The sequence below is a fragment of the Leptonychotes weddellii genome, chromosome 10 (assembly GCF_054177405.1).
Source record: "Leptonychotes weddellii isolate Sample4059 chromosome 10, ASM5417740v2, whole genome shotgun sequence".
NCBI classification, from domain to species: domain Eukaryota; kingdom Metazoa; phylum Chordata; class Mammalia; order Carnivora; family Phocidae; genus Leptonychotes; species Leptonychotes weddellii.
The window spans coordinates 5279734-5297625 of NC_138378.1; the positions used below are offsets into that span (position 1 = coordinate 5279734).

General features: G+C 53.4%; 1 protein-coding gene across 1 annotated transcript in view; it reads left to right on the forward strand.

The window, feature by feature from the left end:
• BMP7 (bone morphogenetic protein 7) overlaps nt 1-17892 on the forward strand; it is an 82315-nt gene that overhangs the window by 23508 nt on the left and 40915 nt on the right. The window contains exon 2 of the mRNA XM_081832540.1: nt 9226-9418. Coding sequence (XP_081688666.1) covers nt 9226-9418 — 193 coding nt within the window. The remainder of the gene's footprint in view (nt 1-9225; nt 9419-17892) is intronic.

A 17892-nucleotide genomic window follows, 5' to 3' on the forward strand; every position in this document is an offset into this window, starting at 1 on the left:
AAAGTTCGAGAGTTGACGCAGCAGTCCAGGGGCAGGGAGACAATGCTGCTCATGTGCCCTCCGCCAGACAGGGCCCTGCCCCCCACCCCGATGTTGGGGGCTAGGGAGGGAGGATGGGGAGACAGATTAATGCTATGCCGTCTTCAAGCTGTCACCCTCTTTCCAGGGCGACTCTGGCCTTGGGCAGGAGCAAAACTTGCAAAGCAAAGGGGGACCTGAGTCGAATACAGTCTTTGCTCTCTGAGTGCAGCTTTTAAGGAGATTACTGTTGCGTTCACATGTGTGCTAAGAGCTTGCGATACTCTGGGGTTGTCCTTATTTGATTATCTCCATGGCTGTGAAGTCGGCGGTGGTGTCCAGTGTCAGGGAGAGAGTCGGCATGGCCGAGTGGTGAAGATCGTGTGGGTATTCAGGCCAGCCGTGTGGCCATGGGGAAGTGACTTTGCGTCTCTGAGCCTCAGTGTCTCCATCTGTAAAATGGACACGATTCACGTGCCTACCTGTGAGTAGGATTTTTATAAGGATTCGGTGAGATGTTGTGTGTGACACGTGATGAGACGTCCAGGACAGTGGGAAGGCCTTTATAATCGTGACTGTCCCCCTCACCCCCGTTCGGGTGGCTACTCTCAAAACAAAACCAAACATCAGAAAATAACAAGTCAACTCTTGCTGGTGAGGATGTGGAGAAATTGGAGCCCTTGTGTACTGTTGGGAGGGCTGTAAAATGGTGCAGCCTCTGTGGAAAACAGAATGACATTTCCTCAACAAATTAAAAATAGAATTACCATATGGTTCAGCAATTCCACTTCTAGATACAGACCCAGAAAAGTTGAAAGCAGGGCTTCAAGGAGATATTGGCCTCCCCATGTTCATAGGAGCATTATTTACAGTAACCAAAAGGTAGAAACAACCTGAGTGTCCATCGACAGATTAACAGATAAACAAAACATGGTCTGTACACACAATGGAATACCATTCAGCCTTGAAAAGGAAGGGAATCCTGACACAAACTCCCGTGTGGATGAACCTGGAGGACAGGATGCTCAGTGAAATAAGCCAGACACAAAAAGACCAGTACTGTAAGATTCCTCTGGTAGGAGGTCCCTAGAGGAGTTGAATTCACAGAGACAGAAAATAGAATTGGGGGTGCCAGGGGCTGGGGGTGGAGAATGGGGGGCTTGCTTAATGCGTCTTTCAGTCTTGCAAGATTAAAAAGAGTTCTGGATATTGGTTGCACCACCCTGTGAATGTATTTAACATGACTGAACTACAAAAATGGTTAAGATGGTAAATCTTATGTATATTGTACTACAATTAAGAATCGAATTGAAACAACAGTAGCCATTAGTCAGCTCAGGGGTCAGGCAGGTGACAGAGCTGCAATCTTTTTTTTTTTTTTAAGATTTTATTTATTTATTTGCCAGAGAGAGAGAGCGTGCACAAGCAGGGGGAACGGCAGGCAGAGGGAGAAGCAGGCCCCCTACTGAGCAGGGAGCCCGATGCGGGGCTCGATCCCAGGACTCTGGGATCTCATGACCTGAGCCGAAGGCAGATGCTTAGCCGACTGAGCCACCCAGGCGCCCCCAGAGCTGCAATCTGACTGGGCTTTTATCTGTCTTTGTCCCACCGCATGTTGACGGAGGGCTCTCGCTCCTTGCTGGGGTGGTCCAGAAGCGCTTGCTAAATGAGCACACTGGGGTGTGAGGACACGCAGAGATATTTTCTTGGGAGCATGTATCATTTTAGACTTTTATGTGATATTCCTTTCCTATGGGTTTAGGACAGTGTCCTCTCTTCTGTGACAGCTGTGCTGCAGGGTATGTCAACGCTCATGTTCCCAAGAGAACATCTTCCTGTTAGAGTAGTTGGGTACGTCTGGTCCATTTTCCAGAGCTCCCAATTTATGGCGTGCCTCTGGTGGCTTTTTCAAGCTCCTTCATCTCGCCATGTAAATCTTTGAACGAATGAAGAGCCATCATCAAGGTTCACATCCCCGAAGCTGCGGGGCCACCATAAATTGCCTTCCGACAGCTGCCTTGGTCACAGTCAGCTCCAGTGAATTCTGGCATGTGCCAGAACCTTCTGGATGAATCGCATCCCCGTAGGAAAGAAAGGAAGGCTGCGTTGGAAGTTTTGGAGTTAAATCCGGATGGGGGTAGGTTCTGGGACACGGGGTCTTAAGCAGTCAAGGGTCCTTGAAAGCTCAGTTCTAGCTTCTGGTTATATTGTGGACTTTGGCTGGTTCTCTTGGTTCCCAGAGCCTCATCCTCATGAAAGAGGTTCATAACTGGAGGTCTTTGGAACCAGTCTGTTTCCTCTCCCTCTTCTCTGGGGCTGGTGGACCTCCATCCTTCCTCAAGACTGCATTCAACATCTTTCCCGTGAAGAACTTCCTTATACCTAAACAAATGCATTGGGGTCTACTGAAATAAATTAAAATGAACTGTTCCTTTAGGGACTGTGTCTCCTTTGGCCCCATTCCCTGTTACCCCCAAATTCTTGATGTGGAAACAGTCAGATGCATATACTAAAGATGAGCACGCTCCTGCCCTCTGACCAGCAGTCCTGCTTCAAAGTGTTTACCCAGTAGAAATGTGTTCACCAGAAGGCATGTACAAGGATGTTCCTCATAGCACAGTTTGTAACTATCTGGAACTGGTAACCATCCAAAGGCCCATCAAATAATAGACTGTGGCCAATTCCTGCAACAGGGTTCCATACAGTAGTGGAAATGAATGATCCACCACCACACGCAACCACAGGGATGCAGACACAGAAGGGTAAGCATCCAGCAGGCGGACTGAGTCTGTGGTGCCAGGTGTTGGGATGGTGGTCACCTTTGGGGAGGAGGGGCTGGTGTTCAGGAGGGGCCCTGTGGAGACATCTTCGGTCCGAGGAATGAATGTACTATTTCCCGCTCTGGGTGTATTTGTGTTGAGAAAGTTAATCGAGCTTTGTCAACACTTAGCATCTGTATGCTTTACTGTATGCATGTTATTTAAAGACCAGAAGGAAATTACACGAGGCGTAATATATTCAATCCGATAGACTTATGGAGCCCTACTATGTGTCAGGCTGTGCTGGGCACTGGGGGTTCACGATGGGGTCAGTCAGGGCCCCTGCTCCTACAGAGCTAGATCAAGGGGTCATCTTGTATTTGGAAATTATCCAAGTCTAAAGAATGAAGCTTTCATGGCAAGTGGTCACTTGGAGATAACCATGATTATCTGGGCGTGTTTCCCCGCCCATCCATTCCCAGACGTGGAGTATTACTGGGCTCATGATTATTTTGTTCAGAACTGCTTTGGTTGCAAATAGTAGGTTGCAAACTATCAAGTTGCAAAAGCTGACTCCATTTAGTTTAAGGGGGACTTGTTTGGGGATTCTCCACATAACTCACGGCTGGAAGAATTGAAACCCCAGACTCCACGAAGGATGGGGATCACCAGACCAAAGGATCAAACCTGAAAGGCTTCCCTCCTCAAGGCTGATGTCTGCGCCCCCTGCCTGGCATCTACCTTATCACAGACCAGCTTCCTCTGCACAGCAGTGGCTCATGGCTGCCCACAGTGCCGACTTACACCTGTCGAATTCAAGGCAGAGAAGACAAACAGGGGCTCTTTCCCTCCAGGTTCCAGGGGAAAAAAAGACATCCCTGTTTGGCCCAGCTTGGGGCTTGTTCCCTCCCATCCCTCAACTCTGCCGAAAGGGGTCATGGGACAAGATGGCAGCTCCCCGGGGCTCACATGGCTTGACTGAGAGAGCCCCAATGAGGCTTTCCAAGAGAAAGAGATGGTACAGTCGCAGCACCTTTTTGTGACATCACTGTGAGTGGTCGGTCCTGCAGCCACTTTGCCCACCCAGCGGGAGCAAAAGATATATGATACCTTCTCTGTTTTCTCGCATTTGTAAGAATTTATTGTATTCTGGGGTGTATTATTATGTATGGATGTAAGTATAAATATATTGGGGGGTCCATACCCCTCGTTTTACAGGGTTAAATACAGTTCTACAAAGCATGGTTCTCAATACCTACGCTTAGGTACTGTTTAAATATGTGCTGCCCTTGGCAAGTCTATACGGCAAGTTCCATTCGGTTATCATAACCCCTTTGTTCAGAGGACACTAACTTAGTGAGAGGTATGTCTGTACTTTTTGTGTAATGTCAGTGGGAGGAGGAGCCCAGATGCTGAGAGGAGGCAGAAACCCTCTGGGGGATGCAGGGGAGCAGGCTTGTACGTGGGGCAGAGGTCACCCCTGGCGTGTCCGAGGGCCATGAGCGGGGACGCCCAGGTGGGTGGCTTCCAATTCCCACCTGCCTCTACCCTTTATGGACACCCTGGAACCCAGAATGACCCCTCCCAGGACCAGCTTTGGGGTCATTATTCCAGGCTTTTGTAAAAGGACACTAGAGTCGGCTTTGGGGACAGTCACGGGGCTGGTTGCTGTCAGGATGGTGTTTTCCGGAATCCATTTTCTTTGGACTTATCTTTTGGTCTCGGGGATTTGGGCCCTTTTAATCTTTTGAAGATGAAAGTCTTCGTTAATGCCTATGAGCTCTCTTAGCCGGTGGGGTGCTGGAATGTTAAGGGCGGTGCAGAAAAAGCTGGATTCCTAGGGTCTGGGTTGCCTTTAGAAAGCTTCTCTTTATGGACAAAGGGAGATACCAACTCTAGACAGTTATTTAAAAACCCAAGTCTTGGGTAATCAGATATGGTAATATAGGAAAGAAGTATAAAGCTGTATTTTCTCCCTAAAAGTTCATGCTTCTATCTACTTTAGTGGTGACAGTTGAACCGCCTGGACCCCTGAGCTTGAAACGGTGTGGATTCCATGCCGTGGGGTGGCTTCCGTATAAAATGGACGCCTCGGAGAGATGAGATTTGGAATTTGGTTTGGACTTTGAATTATGAACTGCTTTTTTTAAAAAAATATGATTATCTGACTTTGATAAATTACAGAAGTATTTTTAGAACCCACGGTGATGTGGTTTCAGGAAGAGAAGAAGGCTGACGTGGTTCATACTGCTCATTGTCTTAAAATAATGAATGAAGGCGATGCACACAGAAAGCTGTCCCAGAGAGCCTGCAGATGTTTGCTAGAAATTTAGCTGGACACTCTGCATATATCTTTTTAACAAAAGAAACCTTATAACCCTGGTATCTTAACTTAACAGTTAAGATACATTTTATCTTACTCATTTAAGACGTTGTATATACACCTGCTGCAACAGATTTATTTTTGTGATTATGTATCAGGGTTTTCTTTCTTCACTGGGTGTGACTTCAGTGGTTACACCTGTGTTAATGTCCTGCTCCTTCAAACATTTCTCTAGTGTTTGGTCTGACTATGATATTTTTCAAATACGGTTGTCATAGCCAAACTATGCAAATACCTACCCGCGCATAAGGCTTCTGTGCTGATTGGAATTCTCCCGCCTCATTGTTTGAGAGGCCCCGTGACCATGGCAGACGTGAACTTACATTGCTGTAAGTGCCGACTCTGTACACAGAAAGGGCCATTATTATGATCCTGGGACGAGGGGAGGCATGCAGAGGTTAAGTAACTCGGTCAAGACCGCACAGCTGATAGGGACACAGATTCAGACTGAGCGCACCTGGCTCCAGAAAGGGTAAAGGTCAAGGAGTGTGAGCTTTGGAGCCCAGCCACTCACTAACCTTGTGACCTTGGGCAAGTCACCTGCCTCCCTGAGCCTCAGGTTCCTCATCTGTGAAATGGGGATCAATCCCGCCTCACGGGTTCCATCAGATGATGACTGAGAGTGCTCAGAGCAGGACCCAACCCAGAGCAAGTGCTCCATGAACATGCCTTTTTGTACTTCTGGGTTCTTCAGCCCTCTTCCTTGTAAGCAGGGGGTTCTGCACCCCCATTCTCTGGGAGAGGACAGAGTCAGATGGTTGGAAACGGAGACTTTATTTGTGCAGTCTATCAGCATGCGGGGAAGGGGGGTGGCCTGTGGAATGCTCCCCTGTTCTTCCACAGCTCCAGGGGACTTCAGTGGGACTGTCTAAGGGGATGTTTCAAGGAGTGGCCAGAGAGTTGGGGGGAAAGCTAGCAGGTCACGGTGAAAGGAGCCACAGGAAGGCGGGGTGTTCGAAGGCAGGAAGAACCAAGTGCTGCATGCTATTACCTGGAAGTCTGGCATGATCATGGCCATTAAACAAACTTTCCATTTAGTTATGAGATGGTCTTCAGTGACCTCAGGTCGGGTGGGGTGGCGGGGCTGGAGGACAGCTCGGGTGTGTTCACTGGGAGCTCACTCAGTGAGGGGGCCCAGGTGGGGGCTGAATGGGTGCATGCCCGGACTGCTCGCTGGGGTGGGCGGCCGCTCTTCAGGGGTGGCTGCCTTACCCCTCTCAGCCAGTCCCAAGCAAAAAAGCCCTTGAGGGGCCCCGGACTGTGCCCATCTCCTTAATAGGACAGACTTGTGTTTCTCCGCTGTCCCTCCTGGCACACTCTGAAGAAGCTCCCAGGGCAATACTTGGGGAGAACAGCTCGGCAATAGGACTAAAGGTGAACACACACAATTCTACTTCTGCGCATGCCTCCCCACATTCACAAAGATACGGGGAACATGGGTACCAGAATGCACTGCTCCGAGAGCCCCAAACCGGAAATGACCCGAATGCCCATGAACTGCAGAATGGATATGTGAATCATGGTGAAATCCAAGCATGGAATACTATACAGCACCAAGGACGGATGAACATCCACAAGCACGTTGATGAACCACACAAACGCTGTTGAATTAAAGAAGCCACATACAAAAGGACATGTGCCGTATTATTTCCTGTTTATGATATTCTGAAACGAGCTAAACCAACCTGAGGCTTGAGAAGCTGGGGGAGAGGAAAGGGTTGCTGGCGACATTCTGTTTCTTGATCTGGGAGGAGGCCCCATGGGGAGGTTCGCTGTGACGAGGCGCAGAACCTCACGCAAGCAGTTTGTGTGCACACCATATGCATGCTGCCGCACGACGAGAAAGTTCTGATGACAAGCATAAGAACTGCCCTTGCAGAGCTGTTGGCTCAGGCACTGAGATGCGTGGCTAAGATTTGGTGGGGCCTGGGTCTGAGGCCCAGCTCTTTGGCCCTGGGCAGGGCACTCGGCACCTCTTGGGTCTTAGGTGCGTCCCCTACCAACGTGGCATTGGGCTCACCTCCTAGGGTGACCTGAAGGTTGAGTGAGCTAGAAGGATGACAGAGGCCTGGCCCTGGTGTTTCCACAGTGACCGGGGCAAGGCTTTTTGCTCTGCTCCCTCACTCTGAGGTCCCCTCCTGAGGTTCACTTCTTAGAGGCTGCCACAAAGACCCCTCCCCTACCTGCCTTCTGCATAAATCAAAGTGGGGGCCTGGTGACGCCTCCCATCAGCATTCTTTGTCCCCCAGCTCAGCCTTTCCCAGAGACTGGGTCAGAAGGCAAGTGCTCTGGGTGGGGGTCAAGGACAGAGCAAGTGAGGAGGACAGGTGCAGTCTACAGGGACCACGGGGCGGTTTCTGGAGAAGTCATTCCTATGGCCAGCTCTCCACGTGTGGCCCAAGATTCCAGCAGCTAAAGTTCAGAGGACGCCTTCCTGAGATCTCTCCAGAGGCAGGGTCACTCCTGTGCCCAGCCAGAGTCCCCTGGCCTTGAGGACTTTACCTGCCCCCCTCTGCCCAACAGGGAATAGCCTGATGAGTGGATAATTCATCAACACCCCTGCCCTCATCTTAGTATCTTTTAGAAGTATTATTAAGGTTTAAAACAGTTTTGTTTTTGTTTCTGTTTTTTTTTTTTTAAGTGAAGGCCTGTAGGAAGGGCCTTTGGGCTGCCAGTGTTGGGAACCTTTTTCCTCAAAGGCGTTCATGCCCTGCCTGCAGCTGGGCAGCCCTGATCCAGCCTGAGAGCTTCTAGAGCTTAGGAAGCTGAAGCTGGAGGTGAAGCTGGGCATGTTTCTCCTCTATTTCCCCTGTGTCTCTGGTCACCCCCTCTCCCCCAGGCAGGAAGTGGAGATGGGGCTGTTTCTCCCAGGAGAGGAAAGGTATCTGCAGATGCCTCACACTTGCCTGAACTTAGCCATTCTGCATCTTTCCAGCACTTGATGACTCCCAGCTTCATCCCCGTTCCACTTTGGATCAGAGGATGCATGATCCTTGGGAATCACAGGCCCACGCCCAGAAACACTCTTTTTGGGCTTACGTCCATTTCAACATTTATTTTCAATGAAATGGGCATAATCTCTTAGTCTAGTCTCACTGCCAGTATAAAGGAGAAGACTTGAGGCCTTTGCCTTATTTTGTCCAGAAGTCATTTTAAAAATCCTCATCCCCCAACCTTGCCATTCACCACTTTTTCTGCTTTTAGTCTAAGGCTGTGTTTGGAAACCCTGATGGCTGTTAGAAACATCTGGGGTGCTTTAAGAAGTATGGGTTTCTGGACCCCCTCTCCAAAGATACTGAGTTGGCTCAGGGAGGGGCGAGCACAGTGGGCACAGTGCCAGAGCCCCCCCCCCCATGTGCCAGTCTCCCACCTCTATCTTCAGTGATTTCACGTCGGTAGCTCGAAATCTGCCAAAATGGAAGTTGGTAAACACAACAGATAAGGTCCCAGAGAGCCAGTTCCTAGGTATTTACCAGCTCACCGCTGGGACAGGGCGTCAGTGTTTTTTCAAAGCCCCCATAATGATTCCCACCTACAGCCAGGGCTGAGCACCGCTGGGCCTCAGGGACCCCATGACAGGCAGAGTGCGGTCTGTCTGCATTCGTAATAGCTCACCGTTGTCGAGCCCTCCCAGCAGCCAAGCTGTTGATGCTCAGTTACTTAGCTCTCCCAACAGCCCGTGCAGGATTATTATCCTCATTTTTAGATGAGGAAATGGGGGTCCAGATAGATTACATGGTACCTTGTGCAGGCCCGCTAGTTGGTGGCTGACCCTGGATTTGAACCCGGGCCTGAGCGTCCATGACCTGGCGTCTGTCCAGGGCCTCTGGATGGCTCGGTCAGTGCCCCACTCTTCCCAGTGGGTTGATGCAGAGTCACTGCTCTCGTTCAAGGTGACCCCAGGGTCCGAGGCTGTGCATCTGCAGGCTGCCGCGGGCCAGCGAGGAAGGGGCAGTCGGGCCCAGGGGTCTCTGGCCGTGGGCATGCTTGGGCTCTGCGCCAGGAGAGCGAAATCCAGTAACTAATGAGCGGTTGGTGCGGGCGTGTGCTTTCTTCCCTCTCCAGTGGAGCACGACAAAGAGTTCTTCTACCCACGCTACCACCATCGCGAGTTCCGGTTTGATCTTTCCAAGATCCCAGAAGGAGAAGCTGTGACCGCAGCCGAATTCCGGATCTACAAGGACTACATTCGGGAGCGCTTCGACAACGAGACGTTCCGGATCAGCGTTTACCAGGTGCTGCAGGAGCACTTGGGCAGGTGGGTGCTGGGGCCGGCGCCGGGCCAGGGGCTGAGCTGCCTTAGGCTGCAGAGGAGGAAGGGGGCGGTGGCTCGGGCCGGGGCCGGGGCCGGGGCCGGGGCCGGGGCCGGGGCTGGGCCGCTTCCATCTGGGGCCACCAACCACCTGCCAGGCCCTACACTGCACCTCTTCTGTCAAGAAAGTCTGTGGTGTGGGTTGCTATTTCTTTAAACTCTCCCCATCAGCAAATTGAGTTAGGAAGAGGGGACGGCCAGGTGAGCCCGTGTGGGTACTTATGGGTGGTCTGGGTCAGGGGCACGGAGGGGATGGGGATAGGGAAGAGGAAGGAGCATCTTTTGAGGGTCTACCTATCTCCCATTGCTCACCGTGAAACCCAGCACATGACATCAGGCAACCGGTGAAGGTGGCCATTTGTCATAAAACGGGATAAAAACCCCAACCCGGAAATAAACAGGCAGAGAGAGAACTCAGCCTTCTAAGGATCATGAGGTTGGGAACCCAGATCTTGTGTCAAAAGACTTGACTGTCTTGAGACCCTTCAGTTTCGAGGTCTCCTGAGAGGTCAGGAGACTCAGAGATGGGCCGGAGCTTCGAGCGAGCACATGGTGCCTTCCAGAGGTGACTGTGACCAACCCCAGTGGTGCTGCCCAGGGGCTGACTCGAGGGCTGGCTCAGGATGACTCTTGTCATGGTTGGATGCCATTCCTCAGTAATGAATGGTGGGAAGGTGCTCTGGGCGCCTCCTGATGGACAGTCTCAGCATTTGCAGCGGGAATGGGGACCCATTACCACCCTGGGGACAGAGGAGACGTCACCACCTCCTTCGCGAGCACCACCATGTCAGGGGTCGTCTTCTTAAAGACTAAGAAAACCAAGCCTCTCTTTCTGAGGGTTTCCACTGTTTTGCACTTGTTACCTGGTTTCGTATTCACGGCAGCCCTGTGCGGTGGCCACTCCTCTGGGACATGGGGAGAGTCATGAGCTGAAAGCCAAAGCGTGCGTCATCTGCATGCCACCACCCAGGGAGAAAGTGGCCAAATTGGGACTTGAGCCCGGGCGTCCAAAAAGTTTTGTTTTTTTTTTTTAGATTTTTTTTTTTTAATTTATTTATTTGAGAGGGAGAGAATGAGAGAGAGCACATGAGAGGGGGGAGGGTCAGAGGGAGAAGCAGACTCCCCGCCGAGCAGGGAGCCCGACGCGGGACTCGATGCCGGGACTCCAGGATCATGACCTGAGCCGAAGGCAGTCGCTTAACCAACTGAGCCACCCAGGCGCCCCAAAAAGTCTTTCTTTTGAAAAGAGATTTTTGCGAAGGTAAGACATGCTCACGTTGTCACATTCACAAGAGAAAAGCAGCTACAGTGAACAGGAAGGCTCCCTCCCGGCTCTGAGCCCCGGTGCCCGTCCCGCAGGCAGCTTCCGCTTCCCGCTCCTTGAGGTTCTCCACCCTGGTGGGTTCTCCACGTTTCTGGGTTACAGGCGGGAGGCACGTCATTTTTGTCGACAGCATTATTTCACACCGGTGCGTGTCTATCAGGTACAGCCCCGGAAGTAGAGTCCTGGGGTCAGAGGGTGCACGCGTCAGTAACTGATCGACTTTGCTGGACAGCTGTCCCTGGAGGTTATGTCAGTTGATACCAACAACCTAAGAGCAGGCCGGTTTCTCATGTGCTCACAACGTCATCTCTGATCAGACGGTTTTGGTCTTTGTCGGTCTCGTGGGCGACAAATGGTGTCTTAGTAGCTGACTAAATTTGCATTTTAGAGCCCCCACTTGCATGCACAGCCCTACTCACCCTATACTACAGAGAGGCCCGCAGACCCTCCTGGAGGGGAGGGTACCGGGAAGGAGGGTGTGCCGTGGGGGAGGTGGCACGCGGTCTTGGCAATCACCTCCAAATCCTATGATGACCCACTGAACCCCAGCATCTGTGCCCCATCCCCCAGACCCGATTACGGGAAGAAGCGTCGAGTTCATTTTGGGGGTGTGACACGCATTTGCTCTGGGTTCTGACAGATCCCCCAGGACTCCTGAACAAAAACATATGTTTGACTTTTCTCCTGAAGGCTGATTAGTAGGAGGCGAGGCAGGTACCCAGGGGCAGCTCGTCAATAGCACTCCGTCGGCCCACTTGTGCAAACGCCGAGCCCGGCTCCCTCCCCACCCCTCCTGGCAGGCTCCCCACACCTGCCTCAGGAGTCCCCGGCAAGAGGCTTCACCTCAGGACTGTGGCCGCCCCGGGTGGGTTTGGCCGAAGAGAATGCAAGTGTTGGCTGGTGTCACCTGTTCGGTTCTTTCTCCGAGTTTCTGGAGTTCCCAGAATGCCTTTGCCCTCCCGGCCACTGCCGTGTCCCCGGGGTTTGGCTGAGATGGCGCCATTTCTCGCGAGGGGCGTCGCCACCCACCGGGCCCTGAGACAGACAAGCCTGGTGTGACAGGCACAGGACCTCCTTTGCGGGGGTCAGAGGCCACTGCACTTAGAGAGACACTTGTGAGCCCAGCCATGTGTTTATCCCACCCCCCTGAGTACCCACAGGCCAGGCGCTGGCCTTGGGACTGGACTATGGGACCAGGGGCCTCATCTGAAACAGTGGCCGAGGAGAGGACTGGTTTTCTGGGCTGCGCTAACAAAGTCCCACGAGGTGCGTGGCTTAAAACAATAGAAATGTGCCCCCGCGTGGTTCTGGAGGCTGGAAGTCGGAAGTTAAGGTGTTGGCAGGGCAGTGCTGCCTCGGAAACCTTTGAAGGGTGTGGGTGGGGGTCCTTCCTGCCTCTTCCAGCTTCCGGGGGTGTCTGTCCATTGTTGGTGCTCTGGCTTCTAGCTACATCTGTCTGCCCACTCTCTGCCCTGTTGCCACGTGGCCCTGCATCTTCACGGGACCTCCTCCTGTGCACCTCTCTCCTCCTAGAAGGAAACCTAGGGGCCCTCCCTGACCTCATCTTACTTAACTAATGAAGTTAATCTGCAGAGACCCTCTTTCTAAATACGGTCACATTCACAGGTACCAGGGGTGGGACTCGAGCATATCTTTTCAGGGGATACACTCCAACCCATATCAGGGGCTGAAGAAGAAGGGCAGGAAACCAGGAAGCAAGGAAACAGATGAGCTGGCCTCATGAAGCGATCGAGTGGTCATGGATGGCCATGGCCTTGTTGAGCTGGGCGTGTTTGAATGACAAGAAGGCTCTGGCAACAGGGCGTGGGCTGGAACAGAGCAAGTTGCAGGGGAACGGCAAAGGCCATGGTCCTAAGGCGGGGACAAGCACGGGTCGGAGGGAGGACAGAGGGATGTGATGATACCCAGACGGGGCGAGCCACTTGGTCCTTGCTTAATGGAACACGAGCCTTGGCCTCCCCAGCAGGCAGCCAGCAGCTGCTTGTCTTTCTGCCTGTGTCAGCCTGCTGGCATCGCGGGCACGTGTCCCGTCACGGTTTGAGGCAGCTCCCTTCTCGACCCCGTCTCCGTTCCGTGGGGTGGATCCGGAGGCCCTCGGGGAGGGAAGAAGGCCTGAGTCACTGTGGCTGGAAGCGGGATGGGCGGGACGGCTGTCTGCGGCTCTCTGGCAGGTGGCGAGGGTGGGCATCATAGGTTGCCCCCGGTGAGCAGCTTGGCCACAGGCCGTCTCTGGGCCCGCGAGCCTTGCTTTGGGTTCCTGACTCTGGGGGCATTTGGCTTGCCGGGAGACCAGGTCCCTCGTTAGCAATGTCTGAGTCCTGCTGTGTGCCAGGCACTGGCGGAAGTAGCCGGACCCACGCCCCCGCCCTCCAGACGACATGGCAGGTGCAAAGTCTGAAGGAGGCAGGGAATGGAGGGAGAGCAAGGGGCTGCTGTCTGTAGATGTCTAAATTTCCGTTCTGTCCCTGAAAGAAGGAGGTGAGACCTTCATTCTCCAGAACTTAAAAGGTTAAAAAATTTTTTAAATTATTTACATATTTTTTCTGGGTGGGTTGTTTTGTTTTTTAATCCAGAAGCAAAATGGTTCTATTGTGTAATTCCTCAGGTGGGATAATCTGGCTAATTAGAGTGTGGATTCAAATCCCGACACTACATACCAGTGTGGCCTTGGGAAGCAGTGACCTTTGGAGCCTCAGGTTCCTCTTCTGTACAAGGGGGATAATAATTGCATCTACCTCCCAGAGCTGTGCTGAGGATAAAGTGGGTTAACAGACTTCCTTAGAACATAGTAAGTGCTCAACCACCACGACCACCATCAACACCATTAACACCATCACCTACCTCATCACCATCACCATCACCACCTCTGTCACGTCATCCGTACCACCATCTTCTTCACCAAGATCGCCATCATCACAGGGAATGCGGAGACCTTCAAAGGAAAATGGGGGTGGGGGGGGCGCCAAGTTTTGTCTGCAGTAGTGCTTTCCCCCCATCTCTGCTGAATGTCTCATTTTGCAGTCTCCAGTGGGATGAAGGCCTAAGCTTGTGTGGAGGTGGGGCCCTTGTTTGCATTTCCCCAACTTGGGGGGTGGGGGAGGGGACGTGCATCTTCTTCAAGGGGGATTCTAGGGATTCTAGGGACTCTGGGATTCTAGGGCTCACGTCCTTGGCCATGGCGGCACCATGGTGCTTCTCACTTGGGGCTCGAACGGTGATTGTGATTCCCAAGCTCTGGTTCAAGCCGAAGGCCTGCGGCTGATCTGATCCCCAGAGGAGCCCAGATCCTGTCCCTGCCACCCTGCTGTGTGGCCAGCCTGCTCCCTCTGCCGAGGGGTCTGGGGTCTTGCTGCTGCCTGCTGCCCAGCTGTGTGGAGCTGGGACATCTGGCTCTCTGGCGAGCCTCTGCCTGAGCTTTATTGGAAAGCTCTGGGGTGCCAGGGATTAGCTGGCTTTGGGTTAGCCTCAGCATCTCTCCCCCCATGGCAGCCACTTTCCACCAAGTCCTCTTGATCTCTTGGAATCCAGATTAAATTCCAGTAATGCGCCGAGCTGGAGGCCTTCCACGGCCCTTGGGCCCTGCTCGCAACGTGGCCCCAGACAGCTGGAGAGGCCACCAGAGCCGCCCTTGGGGAGCTGTGGGACAAGTAGGGCTGCGAGGCAGGTCGAGGGATGGGGACTTTGGCTTCAGTGGCCATGCTGGGGGAGCAAGGGATCAGAGCCTTCCCTCCTCTTCTGAACCCCAGGCCTCAGACCGGACCGGCTCGGGGCCTGGCTTTACAGGGGGTCGCATTAGTTAACCAGTTTCATTCATGGAAACTGGACTGGGCATTTTCCATTCTCACCAACCCCCCTCCCCGCTGCAGGTTCCAAGCTTGCTCCCCCAGTACTGCCCCATCCGTGGGGGATGTAGGTGCTCTGTGAGATACCCCTGGGGGGGGCGGCGCACAGGCCTGTCAGGGCAGCAGAACCTGTTCAAAGGATGTCAGTCACTGCCAAGGTCGATATGATGTTGGCAGCTGGATGAAAAATGTCCCTCGGTCTGTCTCAGGGACTTTGGTTGCCAGGAGGGTGACCTCAGAGTGGTCTCCGGGGCCAAGGTTGGATCAGCTGCAGCCTGAGTCACTGAGGAAGAAGGAGCTATCCCCGTGACGGGCTGGAGTGGGGGCCGAGGGGTTGTTTGCCAAGGCAGCTGGCAGACGAGGAGAGGGAGGAGGCAAGCATGTACCCCTTTGTTGCCAGGGGGGCTCTGTCACCCCCAGTGGCCCTCCCTGGGAGCCCCCAGCGCTCCCGGCTCCTCTCGTAGAGGGGGCGTCCTGGGGCTCCTTGGCAGTGTCCACAACCCTCCCGGAACACTCACACCTGCCACGGCTCTGACCTCTCCCTCTCGAGAAGGAAGCCCAGCAGCTTCCTTGTCCTTAAACAGTTTGGTGACTAGGCTCCTGGGGATCTGGTGAAAATGCAGTCGAGTCTGCCTTCTGCAGGGCCGGGGTATGGGGCACTGAGCTTCTGCATTTCTGACAAGCTCCCCAGGGATGCCCTCAAGATTTTCATCCAGGGAAACGGACAAGAAGGTGCGTGGGCGCTGGGTGCAGGGACGGTGTTAGTGGGAGAGCATTGACGGCTCTGGGGTGCAGCTCATGGTCCCTTCCCCAGTTTCCCTCATGCTAAGTAAAGGTTAAGGACTTGGTAGCAAGACTTTGACTTTTTTCTGACTGTAATCACCCTGAGCATGTCTGGGCAGAGGGACGCGGTCACACACCAGAGCACATCCCCACCCTCTGCCCTAGGCTTGCCATCATTTGGTGCTTTCTGGATGTGACTATGTGCCGGGCACTTCTGCTTCCTATGTACCTTGGAAATGATCCTTGGAAAACTTGGTATCCCCATTTTCCAGGTGCAGAGACTGGCTCAGGGAGAGGAAGTAACTTACCCAAGGTCATGTAGCCAGAAAGTGGCAGAGCTGGGCCTTGAACTCGGGTCTCTGGGATTCTAGGGCTCACGTCCTTGGCCATGGCGGCACCATGGTGCTTCTCACTTGGGGCTCGAACGGTGATTGTGATTCCCAAGCTCTGGTTCTCACCCTTGGCTGTGGGTTAGAATCACCCCGGGGTGGGGTGGGGGGCGGATTTTTAACTCCTGATACGTCAGAGTCTTGGGGTGGGGGACGGGGCCTTTTTGTATAGCTTGCAGGCTGTGGACTGGTGACCAAGAGCTCTCTTCTCTCTCATCTGTGAGCCATCTTATATGCCTGAGAGACGGAAGGGACAGACTCCCTCTAGCACAGGTCCCCATGTTCCCTTTAGCCTGGCTTCTCAAAGATGGCTGTTTTTCTCCACAGGACCAAGCCCAAAGTGCAGCCCAGACCCTGACTGACAATCTCAGGGGCACGGGGAAGGGGCTGGCTGAGGGTGTGGATCGCTCGGGCTCTGGCTCCAGAGGCCTCCGGAAGCTTCCGGGAACCTTTCTGCGGCTCCTGAAGGCCTACGTGCCTGGTTCCCCGTCTCCTGGCTTGCACATCTTGCCACTACACCTCAGCCCCAGGGCGGGAGCTCTGGTTTTGAGCTGCTTTCTCAGGAGTGGCCGATTCAGCTCCCTAGTAGCCTTTTCAAAGGGCAGGGAAAGAGCAGCTGGCTGCCTGGGCACCACCGGAGTTCTGGAAGGTGAGCGGAGAGCAGGCCCGGGGCAGCCTGGTCAAGAACACGTTGGCAGGTTTCCTTAGCGCCTTTGTCAAATCCCAGCTCGGAGCTGCTTGGGCAGGAACAGAGGCCCCCGATGCCCCCTTGGTTCCCCTTGGGGTCCTCTCCTGTGTCCAGAGGGATCACTCTGGAAGAAGCCTGCATGCAGGGACAGCCTGCTGGGCAGAGACTGTGTCGGTCCACTTAGTGCCGTTGGCTTCCGGTCCTGCAGGCTGAGGCTGACTGGTGGGCCTTGGTGGGTTTTCTGATCTTTGTGCTTTTGTTTCCTTCTATAATTCATCCCAAGCCTGGCTTTGTGGGGAGAGTAGGGTTGGTAGGGAATCAACGATCACGGGTTCCGTGCCTGCGACTGACCAGGTCAGTGCTTTGCAAGTGCCCGCATCCTCCCTTACTCCTCACGATGCCCTCGAGAAGTCCATATTCTCCCATTTTGCGGATGAGACCACTGGGGCAGAGTGGTCAGATGACCCTCCTGAGGTCACACGCTAGAGGCGGAATTCAAAACCAGGTAATAAGTAACAATTGGGGTGCTGGGGTCCCGCCTGTAGAATTCTGATGTAATTGGTCCCAGTGTCACCTTGACACTGATATTTTTTGAAGCTGCCCAGAGTGGACTTGCCCTTCTTGTTCCTTTGAGGATCTGTGGGACCTTGGATGAGTCACTTCATCCGTTCTGTGGGGGTGCAGACTTCTGTCCTGCTCCCCTCCCAGCTGCACCATGCAGCTGAGTGGCAAGTAGGGTTCCCGAGGTGAGTGGATGGGTCCGGCCGTCTTTCTGCGAGAAGACCCAAATGATTCCACCAAGGGGCACTCCTCCGCCCCTGCCCCGTTCTGATCCCTCCAGGTGGGTTTCATGCCTGATTGCTAAGGTCAAGATGAGCAAATGTCCCCGTGAAGTGGTCTTCTTGCAGACCTGCCTGTGGGTAAGGACTGCTGCCTGTCCATCTGCATCCATTTGGCTGATGCCTTCCATTTCCCAGTGCGTGACCTTTGCCCTCCCCTTCTTGAGGACACCTCTCTGAACAGAGAGAAGAGACAGACCTTCTGGAACGGTGATGATGACAGAGCTAATTGCCTTGAGTACTTGCCATGCAGCACTCTGTAGTCCTTCCCATCACAACCTCCCCCCCCCCTCCAGGGAGGTACCACCATCCACCTCATTTCATAAACAGGGAAACTCAGGCACGGTGCCAGGTTAGGGATTAAGGAAAGGAAGCTTGCCTCTCCAGTCTCATCTGTTTTTCTTCCTTGGCTGACAGATACGCCTCTTCCTTTCCCTTCACGGCAATCCTAGGAATCAGGTAATAGTGGGGGAAAGGAAACTGAGGCAGAGAAGACAAAAGACCCGGCCAGCATATTCCACAATCCTGTGTAAT